This window comes from Trachymyrmex septentrionalis, unplaced genomic scaffold (assembly GCF_001594115.1).
Source record: "Trachymyrmex septentrionalis isolate Tsep2-gDNA-1 unplaced genomic scaffold, Tsep1.0 scaffold11, whole genome shotgun sequence".
Taxonomy (NCBI): domain Eukaryota; kingdom Metazoa; phylum Arthropoda; class Insecta; order Hymenoptera; family Formicidae; genus Trachymyrmex; species Trachymyrmex septentrionalis.
In genome coordinates, this window is record NW_017304228.1 from 854,923 (window position 1) to 869,566 (window position 14,644).

The following is a 14,644-nucleotide window of genomic DNA, read 5'->3' on the forward strand; positions in this document are numbered from 1 at the left end:
CTTTAATCGCGCGAGAGAGCGTGCTTCTGGAATTATTTATAAACCGGTTTTGTTTCCGAAGTCGTGTATCCCTAGACGGAAATGCCAATAATTCTCCTGGCTGCCGCGTATAAAAAATGACGAACAGGAACAGGCCCCGCGAGGGGTTATCGCGAATCTCTGTAATATCTTATTCATATACTTATCATTATACTGCTCGTTGACGTGTTATCGGGACTTTTTCATCACGGTGAATTGTTGATTTCGCGACAAGGTATCGTCTAAAATAAAATAAATCTGGAGTCTCTCTCATCTCGAATCCTCAGATTTCATCTTGAATCTTCTCTTCCTTTTCTCCCATTTCGAATCAATTCTTTCGATTTCTATCTTTATCTTCTCCCCAATTCTCCGCTTCCTGCTGTATCAGCAGTTTTTCGTCGGAAAAAAATCCATCGTCGGACTTTGTAAGAAGTATTTTGATGAATTACAAAATCGTATGATATTTTTTATTCTTTCGATAAATTTAATTAAAAGAAACTGATAGCTATTTAAATATATAATTTAATCATTTTATTTAACTGACGCAATTACTATTGTTTTTATCACCGTGATAATTAATATGATAAAGAATACAATAACAATTATAATGAGCGGGTATAATTGTGAAAAATATAAAATTCATATCAGTGCACGATTGTCAGTGATCAGTGATCGATTAAATAACCGCTAAAATAACAGGATGAAGGACGAAAAACGATGAAGGGGTTTCTTCGATTATATCCTACTTTCTTTTTACTATTTATTCGAGTAGCGGCCATCCAGCTACTCGAGAGATCAACGTGCGCAATATATGCTGACATCGACTTGAGATATGCAGATCATAAAGTGCTTTTGCCAATGTCTCAGCATGATTTTGCAATGGAAATCGAATACATCTCCATTGCGAATTGCTGTACTCGAAGTTACAACAGTCTTGAAGTAAATGCACCAAGAAATAAGTAATTTACGTTATAAGTAGTATTATTATACTATATTCCGCTATTCAAGTAATAATAATTGTAATGATTAAGAACAAAAATTAGTTCTCAAGTTACACACGATCAGAAATATCGTTAATTTTAAATTATCTCAACTATATCTTTTCGTTAACGTTTTTAGAATAGCGTGACGGTACCGAGAAATCGACTCCAGACTCTTGCCTTTCTCACCTTAATCGCCAGCCCGCCTCCGTCTCTGACATTTCTATTAATTTGCTCGTATTTTAACGTGTATTTTTATCTCCTGCGTGTAGAGACACAATCCTCAAAAGATTACGGCGCACGATCGATCACGGAACGTGACGGGCGCGTCTGATATGCACATGACAACGGTTTACACGTGTCAGAATTACGGGCGCGCGTTCATCAAAAGAAGCGGTGCGAAGCTGTATTTGCGGGTAGACATGCAAATCTTACGTGGGCAATTTCCCCGTAAAATTACGGGAAGGTATCACCGGATTTTCCCGTGTTCTTCCGCTCCCTCTCTCTCTCTCTCTCTCTCTCTCTCTCTCTCTCTCTCTCTGCTTCCTCTGTCTACTCTCCTATATTTTCACATATCCCTTACGCTTGACGTGCTACGTACGTTTGTTTATTTTCAGCCAAGCACTGCGAACTACTCCGCAGTCGGGCACTGTTTAACTAATATCTTTCCACCTTTTCATCCATCTCCCATTCACTTTCGCCCATAATTCCATGGTTAGCTGGATAATAGTTACGTAACCGTTCACGCAGCCCCGCTCTCCCGCGGTACAGAGTGCAACCGAGCTAATCGTCAAATATTAGCTGAACCGTATTGCAACGGTCCCGCCGCCGCTATCTCGCTCCGCGTCTCTTACACGTACTCCTTCTCCTGCTCCTCCCCCTCCCTCCCCCTCACTCCCCCTTGCCTTATCCATCTGTTTGTGCACGCGTGACGAATGCTTGCGCAGCAACAGCAGCGGCAGCATCGCTGGCACGAAGCACAGCGGCGACCACGGCCAACAGGATTTTCTCGAGACCTGCGAGTCCCTGACCAACCGCACCCTTCCTCTCAACGCGGCACGAACAAACGAGAGGAATGCGCCTTTCGATCTCGAGAGAGATGCGCCGCATAATGATTTTTGGTTTGCGAGACGAGATAATAACAATTGAATAATTATTCTATTCTATATCGGTAGACGCGTATAAATAAGGCGAGATCTCGATATTTAATTAATAGATACGATCGGATGTATTTACGCAACGATTAGATAATTGATTGTTGATTTTACTCTTTGTCTCAAAGTGTGAGACTAAAGTATCGTAAGAATATTCAGGCAATTCGCGGAAATACGTGCACACGCATAACACTTGCTATTAATGGAAGGGGTTCACGACGTGACAGGAAACGTAGCGCGATTGTACAAGGTGATTTTTGAAAATCGACCGGTCGATGGTTCATGGTTGGCCGCTTATCATACAGGTGCCGATAAGCGGATAAAGGTCAGAGAGTAGAACAACGTGGATGGCACCTCCTGGCGAGATAGTACGCGCCGAGTTAAATATAAAAGCGCTGTGACACCGGCTACGCGTGAAATTGTTAGACATCGGGGCGTCGCGCATACATCTCGTTATCCACGCTAATCTGCTGTTCCTGTGTTGACGTTGGTAATTTTATTTAATTACTGAGGTCTGCGATGCAGTTCTCGAAGTAGAGTGTGTCGCATTATTGGAAGCAAGGAAGTATAATATTATATTGACACAAATATAAAAAACGTAAATATAAAAATGTTAAAGAAGGGCTGGTACATCTTTAGATGTAAAAAATGCACGGAAAGGACAATTTTATTGAAGTATTTAAAAATTTAACTCAGACGCAGATCTGAAAGTATTTTTTAACAAATCCTCTTATATTTTATAAGAGTCCCTCGTTTATTTTTGCTTTATTAGAAAATATTTTTATTGAACTATCAAAATAATTATGCAGAATTTGATCGCTTAGAATGTCAAAATGCTTTTTGCAGCATTATTCATCAGGCTTGAGATTCTTACATAATTACATTCAGGATTTAATAAAATTATTTTCAAATCTGTATACCTAGTTAAATTCTTAGATACTTCAGCAAAATCGTTCTTTCCTTGTAATATACTTCTTCGCTATTTCTATTTCTGCTAATAATCTTACTCGATACGTATATAATCGATATAATCGAGATATATTTTAGGAAATTAAGATGAGAGCGTAATTTTTTTATTTGTAAAAACGTCGTGAGACGGAAAGCTTGCTTTCCGGATGTGCGATACATACAACCTTGACGCATTCCGTTTAAAGAATGTCGAACGCACCTACATCCATGAATATTTACTGCCGGAAATCACTCGACAAACGCGACTTTCCCGGTCTCCATTGCAGGCAAATAATGGTGACTTCGCGATAAGAGCCTGTCGTCACTGCGGTGCTTCCTGTGCGATGTGCACAGCCGGCATGCCGCCGTAAAAATTGTCCCGCCGTTATAATAAATTGCCCCCGCGATTCCCGGTGACGTCGCGAAAGAAAGTTTTCTGCTGAATCCGATGAAGACTCTTATAGGAAGTCTCGACGGAACGAGAGAGAGTCTACTGGGAAAAGTATCTCGCGACGGTTTTTGCTTGCGGGCAACTCGTAGATACGCTTATACTACTTTGTTCGCGTTACTCCCACGGGAAGATCTCGCTCGGTTCATCTACAATCATTATAGTTATTGCGGCCGTACTGATTAATTAATTATTACACCAATGGTTTTATAATAATTGAAAACGTAGCTGGTAATTAGCGTTTGTTCTTATTATTCATTTAATACACAATAACTGAGAACAAACAACCATTATGTTATATCTTCATTAACCGTGGACCATAAACGTATTATTAAGGGAAGTTGAATTACCAATAGTTATACAACTCGCGTTTGTAACGTAAATGTTGCAATACGGGAAGGAAGATAGTAATTTCTCGTAATAAGCTTTTCTATTTTGAACGCGGTTCAGTTGCCTTTTGAATAATTTCAGGTTGAATACACCTCCGAGGAAAATGTTAATAAGTGTATGTCATTATTTTTGTTACAGGACAACGAACAACTAATCACACTCGCGCATTTGTCGGATTACAACGTCTACAGGATACCGAACGCCAAGCGGGTTTTCGGCGCACCCTTCGAGTGGGGCGCCTGCCTGAGGCCGAACAGCAACGCCGAAGCCGAAGATACGGAGGCTGGGGAGCCTGGGATCAAGGTCATTATTTTCGAGAACGAAAAATCGCGCACCTGCTGGCTCACAGCCATGAGACTCGCTAAGGTGAGAATGTGATTTCTTTTCCTAGCTCCATTTCCGTTTCCTATTCCGAAGAAAGTACAATACTTATAGCACGGCGATTCAAGTGTGTCTCGTGAGTAGTTTGGGATGGAGGTCCATTAAAGGTCCCAAACTGGATGAGCTATTTGAACGAAATTGTTGCTCGTCCAAACGGAAATGTTAGTTTATTACGTCAAGTGTACACTCTCGGTAATGTCGATTGGGGTTACAACAAACGTCGGTAGATTCGCGTGGAAAGTGTATAATCAAGAATTAATAATACGGAGGGTATATAAATGACCATGCCAGCTTTAGTAAATAACCGCTACAATATAAGGGGAAAGCTAATATCAACCGGAGAAATAGGTACTTAAATTTGTGGTGAGGATAATAACGCTTACAAAGTATCGCTGCAATATTTCGTTTCCCAGCCGATTCCGCGTCTTCTTATTCGACTCTTCTTTTACAATGTGATCATCCCTCTGTGGACGGGCCGTGGGTATCATTAGGTCCGTGATGGAGACGGGTATAATGAGCCTTATTTTCTTTCCGTTCCTCCCCATTTCTACCGCGCCTGCGTTCGCGTCGACGTCGAATGTCGAAACTTCTTCGTGAAGTTCAAAGAAGTTGCGTGACTCGCGCGCGGTTCGTGTTTAACGAAGAAAGAAGAACACTTTACTTTTGTCGACGTACGTACACACTATATCACGCAGCTTCAGCACGTTTCGTATGACTACGATTTTTTTCTTCTTTTAAAGTAGTCGTGGCACTGACAGGGTGCATTTTTCTTGCTTCCCCCTTCCCCTCTTTTTTTTTGACAAAAATTGAGACACTGAGACTTTTTTTCCCATTATCGTTGATAATAATATCAGTTTATATTCGAGCGTAGACAGTCTTTGTTCTTTCTCTCTCTCTCTCTCTCTCTCTCTCTCTCTCTCTCTCTCTCTCTCACTTTAGTTGAAGTGTTCGTTGAGAAGAATAACTTGTGGATGGTAAACGGTGTGCGCTAGCAACGCGCGATTGGCAGTTTCGCCGAAGAAAAAGAGAGAGAAAGAGAAAGACTTTAGACTACGGCCGCTTACTCCTTATTACGCTACTCTTCACGGGCCTATTCTTCCTCAGGCTGAAGTGGCTGCTCAGACCGCCTCTCCAGGAAGTAAACCTCGGGCATGGCATATTATCATCGTTCTATCGTTCGTAGAATGATAATCGTGCTTGCGAAGCGAATCAAGAATCAAAAATGTAATATTTATCAACGTACAAATAGCTTTTTTTTCGGAGCTGTGAATTTGTGAAAATTAAACTACAATAGAACAACTCCAGCGATATATTTATGGGGAAAAACCGAATTTTAAATGGCATTCCATATATTTACGCTTTACGCCAAAATTTCCTAATAATTTTCCATTGAATTTAATTTCCAGATTTAATTAATTTAATTCTCGCTCTTGGTCTCGACGATTTGATTTAATTTACACAACTGCTGCGTCTCTCGCAAGCGTTTCTTCCGCTGTCTATTATCATCATAACTTATGTTCATTCCGAGTAACGCTTACGCTGGGTCGGATAGCAAATTCATCTGCCACGGGATGTAATTCGGAGACCTTGCATCAGAGAGAATCGTAACCCAACCTGTGTCGGTGCATCCTCGAGAGTCCCTCGAGCCATACGTCTGTACCACCGTGGCCGCTGGCGAGCAGACAGGCCAGACTTGCCTAGTGTTTATCGGCCTCGTTGGTCATCCATGCCTGTCTGCGTCTCTTGTCAGCCTATCTACCTACCTAGCCGCTCTGGATTTACTATGTGCTCTTCTCTTTTCTCCGGCTCTCGGCGTCTCTCGCTTAGCTCCGTCGTTCACCGTCATTTCTCTCTCTCTCTCTTTCTCTCTCTCTCTCGCGCTCGCTCGCTCTCTGTTTCTCGGCTCCACCTTCTATCCGAAGGGAAAAGGATGAGACGTCGTCTTGGTCGGTAACGGCACTAAGGTAGTGCTTACGCGTGTCTCAGTGAGGCCTTTGTAACTCTTTCATCCGAGAAAAAGCTAGGAGTCTGATGAGATGCGGCGAACGAGAAGAGTTGGAAAGGCGGAAGGGTAAAGGAAAGAGAGAGAGAGAGAGAGAGAGAGAGGGGGGGGGAGAAAGAAGAGAACAAATGAACGGGTAAGCTTGGAGAAATTTGCAGGGCTCGCTTTGATCGAGAAGACATTGACACTCCCGTATCCTTTTGTGCTCCCTTTGTTTCTACGTCATTCTTCTCCCTTGTCTCGTTTCCTCATCGTATTTCAATCTTCGCAGACTTTGATTCACTTCACTAGAAATCTGCGAAGTCTAACAATAAGTATAGGGCTCGGATTAGTCTTTGTTAATTTGCGAGGAATGGTCCGAGATAGAAGATGTCACGGTAACTTCAGTATTCTTATTTGTGTGGAAGTTTCAGCACGTTTATAGAATTAATGTTATCTGTGTTTAAGTCCAACATGGCGAGAGTAATTAAAATAGAAAACATGTCGATAGATTTATTAATATAGATATCGAAATAATAGATTAGAATGAATAGAAGATTATCCTCGCGCGTTACCCGTCGGATTAATTCTGGACCAGGTTCCTTGCGAGACGATAAGTCGATATAGCGATTAGAAAAAATATGATTTATGATATTTCTGATTGCCGCTGCCAATTATAAATAAAATATTGTTATTAAGTCACGGTTGTTGCCCGTCTCGAGAAATGATAACGATAATGAGAAAGTGAATAGATCAGATCGTAGCAATAAGAGCCGCGGATAAAGTTAAGTCGCATATAATACGGGGTCGCTTTCTATCTACTCGATTACACGTATCTCTCTGTTCATATGGAGTTTCTTGCGATCCGCGAATTATAATTAATTATACAGCGAGAATGATTCCAAGAATGAATCGCGCTGACTTGCGCAGTCATTTAATTACGAGGGAAACTTGTCGCGACCGACTAGTGGAGCGACCAACTTTTCAACAGCTTTTAATCAATAACGCCGTATTATCGGGAACGTGATTTTGTGATATCGAGGGATTCGACGCGGCATTATCTTTCGTTTACTTAGAGCCCGTGTGCTTCGTTATCGCTCTCCGTTACTCTGTCGCTGATTAACGTTAGCATACATTCATGCCTTGCCGCTCTCCTCGTCGGCGCGTTTCTCGTCTGCGTTTGCGAATAATTGAATTACATAATTATCTCTCCAAACGCGCGCACGCCGGCAATACTCCAGGGCCGCCTTATATTTATAATTTGGCGCCGCCACCCTTCATCTTCGCATCCACCTCGATCCCGACTTCCGAAATGCGAAAGCGACGAATCCCGGTCTTCGTTTAAATTCCCTTACTTTCAGCGTCAAGCAAGAAGTGCGCGACGAGACAATCGATGACACGAATGATATTTGGATGTGTTTTTTAATCAATAGGATATTTTACTGACATATATATCGTGAAATGTAGAATCTTTATTTTATTGAAATTTTACAGTATCGTCAAATGAAAGTATTGACTCAATTATTTTCTTCTCTGACTCCTCCGCCGGCAATATTGGAAAGGCACTATCGATGTTTTGATTATGAATTCTATTAGATAAATCTAGATCTGTGAAAAATACATAAAATACAGTACCTCTATGATGGTAACAACTCGTTAAAACTTTGAAAAATTTTACCAGAATTTTTTCAAATTTTTATATAATTCAGAACAATAACAGAAATTTGCTCCTTTTCTCGAAGACCTTTATTGCTGACGGAGGAATTAAAATTGCAAGTTGCCAGGAATTGCGCGGAGGAATAATTTTTTAATGAAATTAAATGAAAATTAACAAGATTATTTATGAAATACAAGGGATGCATAACTCGAGAACTTATGTGAGAACTTTTGTTTAACTTATGCATTAATATAAAAGTTGGAAAGTACGAGTTTATATTTTTGCTGTTGCCAAGCGAGTTCTCGCCGGTCACAAAGCTCACCGGGATAATTTTCGTACCACGGTGCAAGCTACAGCCCGCATTGGTATATTACTACTCCTGTGCGTGTATGCGTGTGGGTGCCATGCACGTCACGAGCAATTTACGCTCGCGTGTATGGGTGGGCGCGCGTGTGCGTGAGCAGTCAGTCGAGCATGGATGCGCCCGACTGTCTTGTGGGTCGATACGATGGTTATACCACTGCTGGGTCCTACGGTTATGCACACGTTCACCGTCATTATTTCACGTGGCACCGTCTGTTCCTCCTGTCTTGTCTCGTCTCGTTTTTCGCGTTCGCGTTCGCGTTCGTCTCGCCGCGCGGTTGACATATACTTGCTCCTGCACAAAGTACATACACGTTTTTCCTTCCTTTTTTTTTTTGTTTACCGAAATTCTTTATTTTTCCAGAATGAAATTCTTTATTTTAATGGACTTTTTATTTAGAATGGAAATTTGATCTTTACTTTTCGATTTTAAGTAGTTACATAAATTATAAAATTATACAAAGTCTATTAATGTTAAATTGAAGTTAAGCCAAACAAAATCTGTTTGGAATTAATTAAAAAATGATATTTTATATTTTGCCTGCGTTTTTTTTTTGTAATATATATTTATATTTAGAATTGTAGTAATTTTTCTTGAATGGATAATTTATGGAATCTCTGAGTGAGCAAGGAAGTAAACTTCATTCATAAGTCAGCTTTGCTTTAAATGACTGTTCTCTAGCACGTGGGCGATATAAGGAGCTTAGAGCAGCTCACACGGATTACCTTTGACTCAATCATGGAACCTTATCGTTGCGCTTGCGAAGCGTAGATATTTCCCGACGTAATGAATTGGTTGTTCCGATCGAATATTCCTCCTGCATTCGCAAGCTGCTTGCAAGAAATAGGATTACAGTTCGAGTCGGAAAATGAGTATCACTAATCTTGTTGTTCGAAAAATAGACTCGAAGCGTGACATTCATTTTGTATGTTTCAACATCATTCGAGATACTATTACGAGTTACGTTACGTTTATAAGAGATGCAATGATATGTAAATAAATTTGTACGTGTATGTAATAATTTGGACGTAAAAGCGTGTACGATAAGATTGCTTTTTAATTATCAAAATTAATTTTTTCTCACGTCGGTTTATTTTCTTTTCCTCTCCAAATTCTTCTCACAATATGGTAATTACATTTGTACAGCTTCGCGCATCTCAAAAAGACGAGAGGAAAAGGAATTTAATTGTCGGAGAAATCGAGAAAAATATCAGATGGTATTTTCGTATTCTGTCCGCGTAGCAACGTTGAATTTATCTAGGCGAGCGCGATACCTCGACGGGCGAGGTATATCGATCGAGGGTTCGCCTCGCACAGCTGGGCAGCACGCGCTAGTCGACAAAGTGACGCGTGTGAAATTATGCAAATCGCAGGTGCAGTTTTTTTTTTTTTTTTTTTACACCCGTCAGCTTTATCGGCCTCGGATGTTACGATGTGCCCGGAGCGTAGAATCGGTTAGGCGCGCGGCGTGTTTACTCGTCGCGCGCATCTTGCGAACTGCAACACTCGCGCGTTAACGATGTCCGCTCCGCTTTGTGTTCCAGTACGGCAAACAGCTACGAGAGAATTACCGAGCCTTCAAGAACAAGCAGTGCGAACAGAACGGCGGAGGCAGCCCCAAAGAGCAATACAGCAGCTACAATGTATCCAACGTAAGTGCTATGTACATATTTTCGAGTGAACGTACAGACGTATCTGAGAACAAGTGCGTAAGAACAAGTTTTGAAGAATGACGAGAAGAAAACTGAGCATAATTGATAAATAATTTGTAATAATTAGTTCATCTTTACGAGTTATTTATTTTTATTTCGTTGATTGTACAAGGTGCTCAGGTTTTTCTATCATTCGCATAAATATTTTGATGTAACAAGAATTTTTGCCTGAATTCATTCACGGTTACTGTTAATTTTATTAATACAGCTACGCTAATGGAATCGACGTTATTTCATTATGAAATGTGTCATGAATTATTAACGAATTTGGTTTACATTTTAAGTGTACCTTCTTATTATATATTTCCATAAGAAGCTGTAAATTAGTTATTCACTCTTTTATCTCGTAAAATAATCTCGCCGCAGTAATCGCGGACTGAATCTCAAGAGAAAGAAAAGATACATAGGAAGAGTCAGCATACATTGTTGCTACATGTGTAGGTAGATGAATAGAATCACGAGGTGTCTCCTAGCAAATTATTTCGTCATTGCGCGCGCGCGCGCGGGCGATGTATTTTCGACGGCCGCGCTCTCTCGCCTCGGATACGCTCGAAAGGTAAATTTCGCTTTAGACGCGGTAAATGGAATGGAAGAGGCGATTACGCTGAAATTACCTCGAGTGACAGTAATTTGCCGGGTCACGCCACGTTCGATCATTGCCTTCAGTTATCCCTTTTCCTGCACGAGCCGCCGTCTCTCGTCGAACTTTCATAGCGTCTACTATCTCGGGATCTCGATTAGCTCGCGCGATCTCGCACTTTTCAACGCCTTTCTTCGATTAACGTCTTCATCCCTTTGTTTCTTTGTTATTCAATTGGTATTTTTGACGTGACAACGCATTGAAGCAAAACTTTACTAAAGTTCAATAAATATTTTTGTTTGAATAATACCAACTAAATATTTATAACATATATTTACTTGTAAGAATCATTAATATAAATATTATTTTTTTAATGGAATAAATGTATATTGGCTAAGTAAATTAATGTAGTTAGTTAGTGTTATTTGATCCAGTATTTATTAAAATTTAGTATTTTTTAACGCACGAAACTCTATCGTGATACATTATCTGCCTAAATTCAGTTACGCAAAATGCACCACATAATGCCCGTTGTGCTTTGTGATTTGTTCATTGAAATTATTATGCTGTTTACAGTTGAAATGAAGAAATTCGTTTATTAATTTCTACGTATATTGTGGTAAATAACGTTCCCGTCGAGAAAACTATATTATTGTTCTCCGCGGGTTGCGAGTGTTTATCAGCTCTCTCTAATTGATACACTGTAATATAAGAAAATTCATTGCAAATGAATGAATGAACGGGAATATGAGAACATGTATCGGCCAGCGTAACGATGCGGCACACTGGATGCCGATACAGTTAGTGGCTGAATAATTATAGCAAATAGCTCGTTAACTATTGATCTTTAATGCGAAATTCCGTGCGAAATATGCGAAAATCGCTGGGGCAGCTCCCAGTCGAGATCTATTCGTTATGTGGTTGTGCATTCGTTACCTCGAGTGCACAGGTGCAATAGTTCTCTTTCGACTGGTTTTTCCCTTTCTCTCTCTCTCTCTCTCTCTCTCTCTCTCCTCTCCTTCTCTCGATGCATGCAATACGCCCTGTTTATACAATGGTTAAGCTACGGCAACGAATTACATTGCGACTAGGTAGTATCGTATATCGTGGATTTTATCGTGGCCAGTACAACGCTACGATAATAAATTCGCCAATCCACAATCAGCTCGTTTTTCGGACGCAATTCGTTGCGATTGCTCGCAATCGGTTGGCTGAAGACAAAACAAAAGCCATCGGTGATAAAATTAATTTTCCCGAGAAAGATATTTGGACAGTTTGATTAATCAATTATTTTGTTTGATTCGTTAGTTGTTATGGCAATTAGATTTACATTTTTGCAATTTATATGTGAGAAATAATCCGAATGGAAATGTCAAAAACAAAAAACAATTCTGCTTAATTAGTAGAATTAATAAACGAGTGTGTTATTCATTTAGCTGCTGTGAAAAGAGATTGTTTTTGATTAAGAATTTTAAAATTATTATTGTTATTATATGCACTTTTTCAGACACCTTCATAATTGAATTTAACCGAATAAATAATGTACCGACTGTGCTTTACGTATCTGTTAAAAATATCACCGATATACCAGTAAAGCGTAACAATAATGAGATAAATGTGTAAGAGAATCGATTACATTAAAATTTAAAAGGGGAATTTTATCGGTTATTCTTTAGGATTCTCTTTATTAATAATTTTCGTGGATCTCGTTTAGCGAAATTAATAGCTTAACAGCGCGCTCATGCGATATTATTACCGTTAATTATTGAGTATCTGCTATTTATGTTATATTTCGACTGAAGTGACAAATAAAATTGAAATAAAAATCTCGCGGGAGAGATTCATCATATGTTAATATGTTCTTCTTGAATGTGTAAATGAAATTAAAAGGAGAAGAGGAGATGTTAAAAAGAACACTCGCATACCGTTTTTACGATTTGAAAAGCAAATTTTCTCGGAGAAGTGCTATCGTAACTTACGCAAGGAATGCCAAGAGGAATTCATCCCCATCGGATCTCAGTGACCTCATTGTCGTGCCATCCCCGACCTCGTCGAGATATAAGCTCTCTTTCTCTTCCCCTCCCCTTTCTCTCTCTCTCTCTCTCTCACCCTCTCTCCTATCACGTTATTCTTCGGGTCCTCCTACGCGCTAAGACGTCGACGCGTCTCGGTAGGAAATTTCATCCTCGTATCGCACAGCTGATTCCAAGGTCGTTTCCGTGCCAGCCAACCAGTCAGAGGGACGACAACCCCTCGTCGTCAGTGTGTACTCTCAAAGCTAGACACGTACCAATCTACCCCCGTCCATCTTCTCTGACTTATTTCTTCTTTCGTCCCTCTTTTTCATCGTTAGAAAGATAAAGATGTAATTCTTGTTCTCATTGCGATCGCCATTACTTGAGAGAAAGAATTTTACAAGTTGTTAAATCGTCTTATCAGTGAACCATGAAAATTGCATCATCGCATGTTTCAAAATTGTGTTAATAAAAAAAATGATTCAAGATAAATTTTATCATTAATTAAAATATGCTCGGTTAAATTAAAATATATAGAAAAAGAATTTAATGTTAAGGTCAGAGCACTGTGTGAACTTTTCTCGAAATAAAATTTAATTTTAAAGATAAAATTCTTTATTTAATGTGCTGTCGTGAACATTTTATCTTACACACAAATAAACTGAAATATTTTATATTGTTACTTGAATTTGTTACGTTTATGAATAAAATTGCACGAGATTTTTTTAATGGCATCTACACATATGACTTTACATTTTTCTTGTATCCACAATCTCGGCGATTTATCATAGCGGTTTTAATCTCTCTTGTGATTATTGTATGATGTGGTTTTTTTGTACACTCGTAATTGTTACAATAACGAAGTATCCGCGAAATTTCTACAAGGAAGTTGATATCGATTAGTTGGAGCGGGTGTGTGAGATGCATTATCGAACCGCTTTGAAGAACTGGTTCTGAAGTAGCGATCTTAACGAGTTTCCGGCAATAAATTACTGTTCGTGCCAGTTATGAATTATCCAGCGAAGGAGCACGGAGGATGACAATTAAAGTCCAGTAGAGAAAATAACCGGTATTACGCGCTTAATGCGAAAAAGTGCGAGAGAAAAGATAGTTAAGCGTTGTTTTACAAAAGTGCCGTAATTGATAAAGGTGATCTGGCATGGTTTAACGATAATTTCACAGTATAATGACAGGAAATTACATCCTTTATAATGATATGTGGATTTATATAATTTTACTACTAAAATAATTATAAGCAAGAAACTAATTTCAAACTGCTCGTATTTCAAGAGATATATTAATCTAGTTAACGATATTTCAAAATTTTTTTATAATTATGTAATTTCGATTTTTCTGATCACATACGCTGATAGTAGAAAGCGGAAAGGAGAAGGAATGTAAAAATAACCATTCAGGAAGGCAGACTACGTGAAGCGCGGAAAGACGGAACTTCAACGGTCCTCTCCGAAGTCTCATGCATTGTACATCCTTGCGAGGGGGTCTGAGAGACGAAAGCGCAAACCTGTCTTGCACTTCGTTTCGGTTGAAAGCTTCGATCACGGATATCGTTCGTTCGTGTCTCGCTTTTATCTTTATTCCTAGAGAGATAGAAGTGTACTTCACGTCGCGACGATAACAAACCGACAGTGCGAGCTTCGCATTTTCTGTCTTCCGTGCTCTCTTCTGTTACATAGTGTACGAGATTGAACATTTGAATGGGTAGGACGAAGCTCCGAAGTAAAGGTTCACGTGAAAATTAGTCGAATCTAATCTGCTAAATTTGAAAAGATATCTGTGAAAAAGAGAAGGAAAATAGTAAAATTTCTTTTCGTTGCATTTTAAACGAAATATATTTATAATAATCTACGTGAGAATATGAATATAAGTAAAAAATTAATTTATGATATAAATTTTTATATTTAAATTTATTATGTATAATGTATTATTAAATTATTTTTTTAAAAACACATTTTCAAAGCCGCGAATATAAATTGATATACGCTAAATAAATTTCAA

General features: G+C 39.3%; 1 protein-coding gene across 2 annotated transcripts in view; it reads left to right on the plus strand.

The window, feature by feature from the left end:
• LOC108750080 (growth factor receptor-bound protein 14-like) overlaps nucleotides 1–14,644 on the plus strand; it is a 324,408-nt gene that overhangs the window by 276,762 nt on the left and 33,002 nt on the right. For both annotated transcript variants that reach the window (XM_018489315.1, XM_018489324.1), the window contains exons 9-10: nucleotides 4,077–4,304; nucleotides 9,866–9,973. In XM_018489315.1, coding sequence (XP_018344817.1) covers nucleotides 4,077–4,304; nucleotides 9,866–9,973 — 336 coding nt within the window. The remainder of the gene's footprint in view (nucleotides 1–4,076; nucleotides 4,305–9,865; nucleotides 9,974–14,644) is intronic.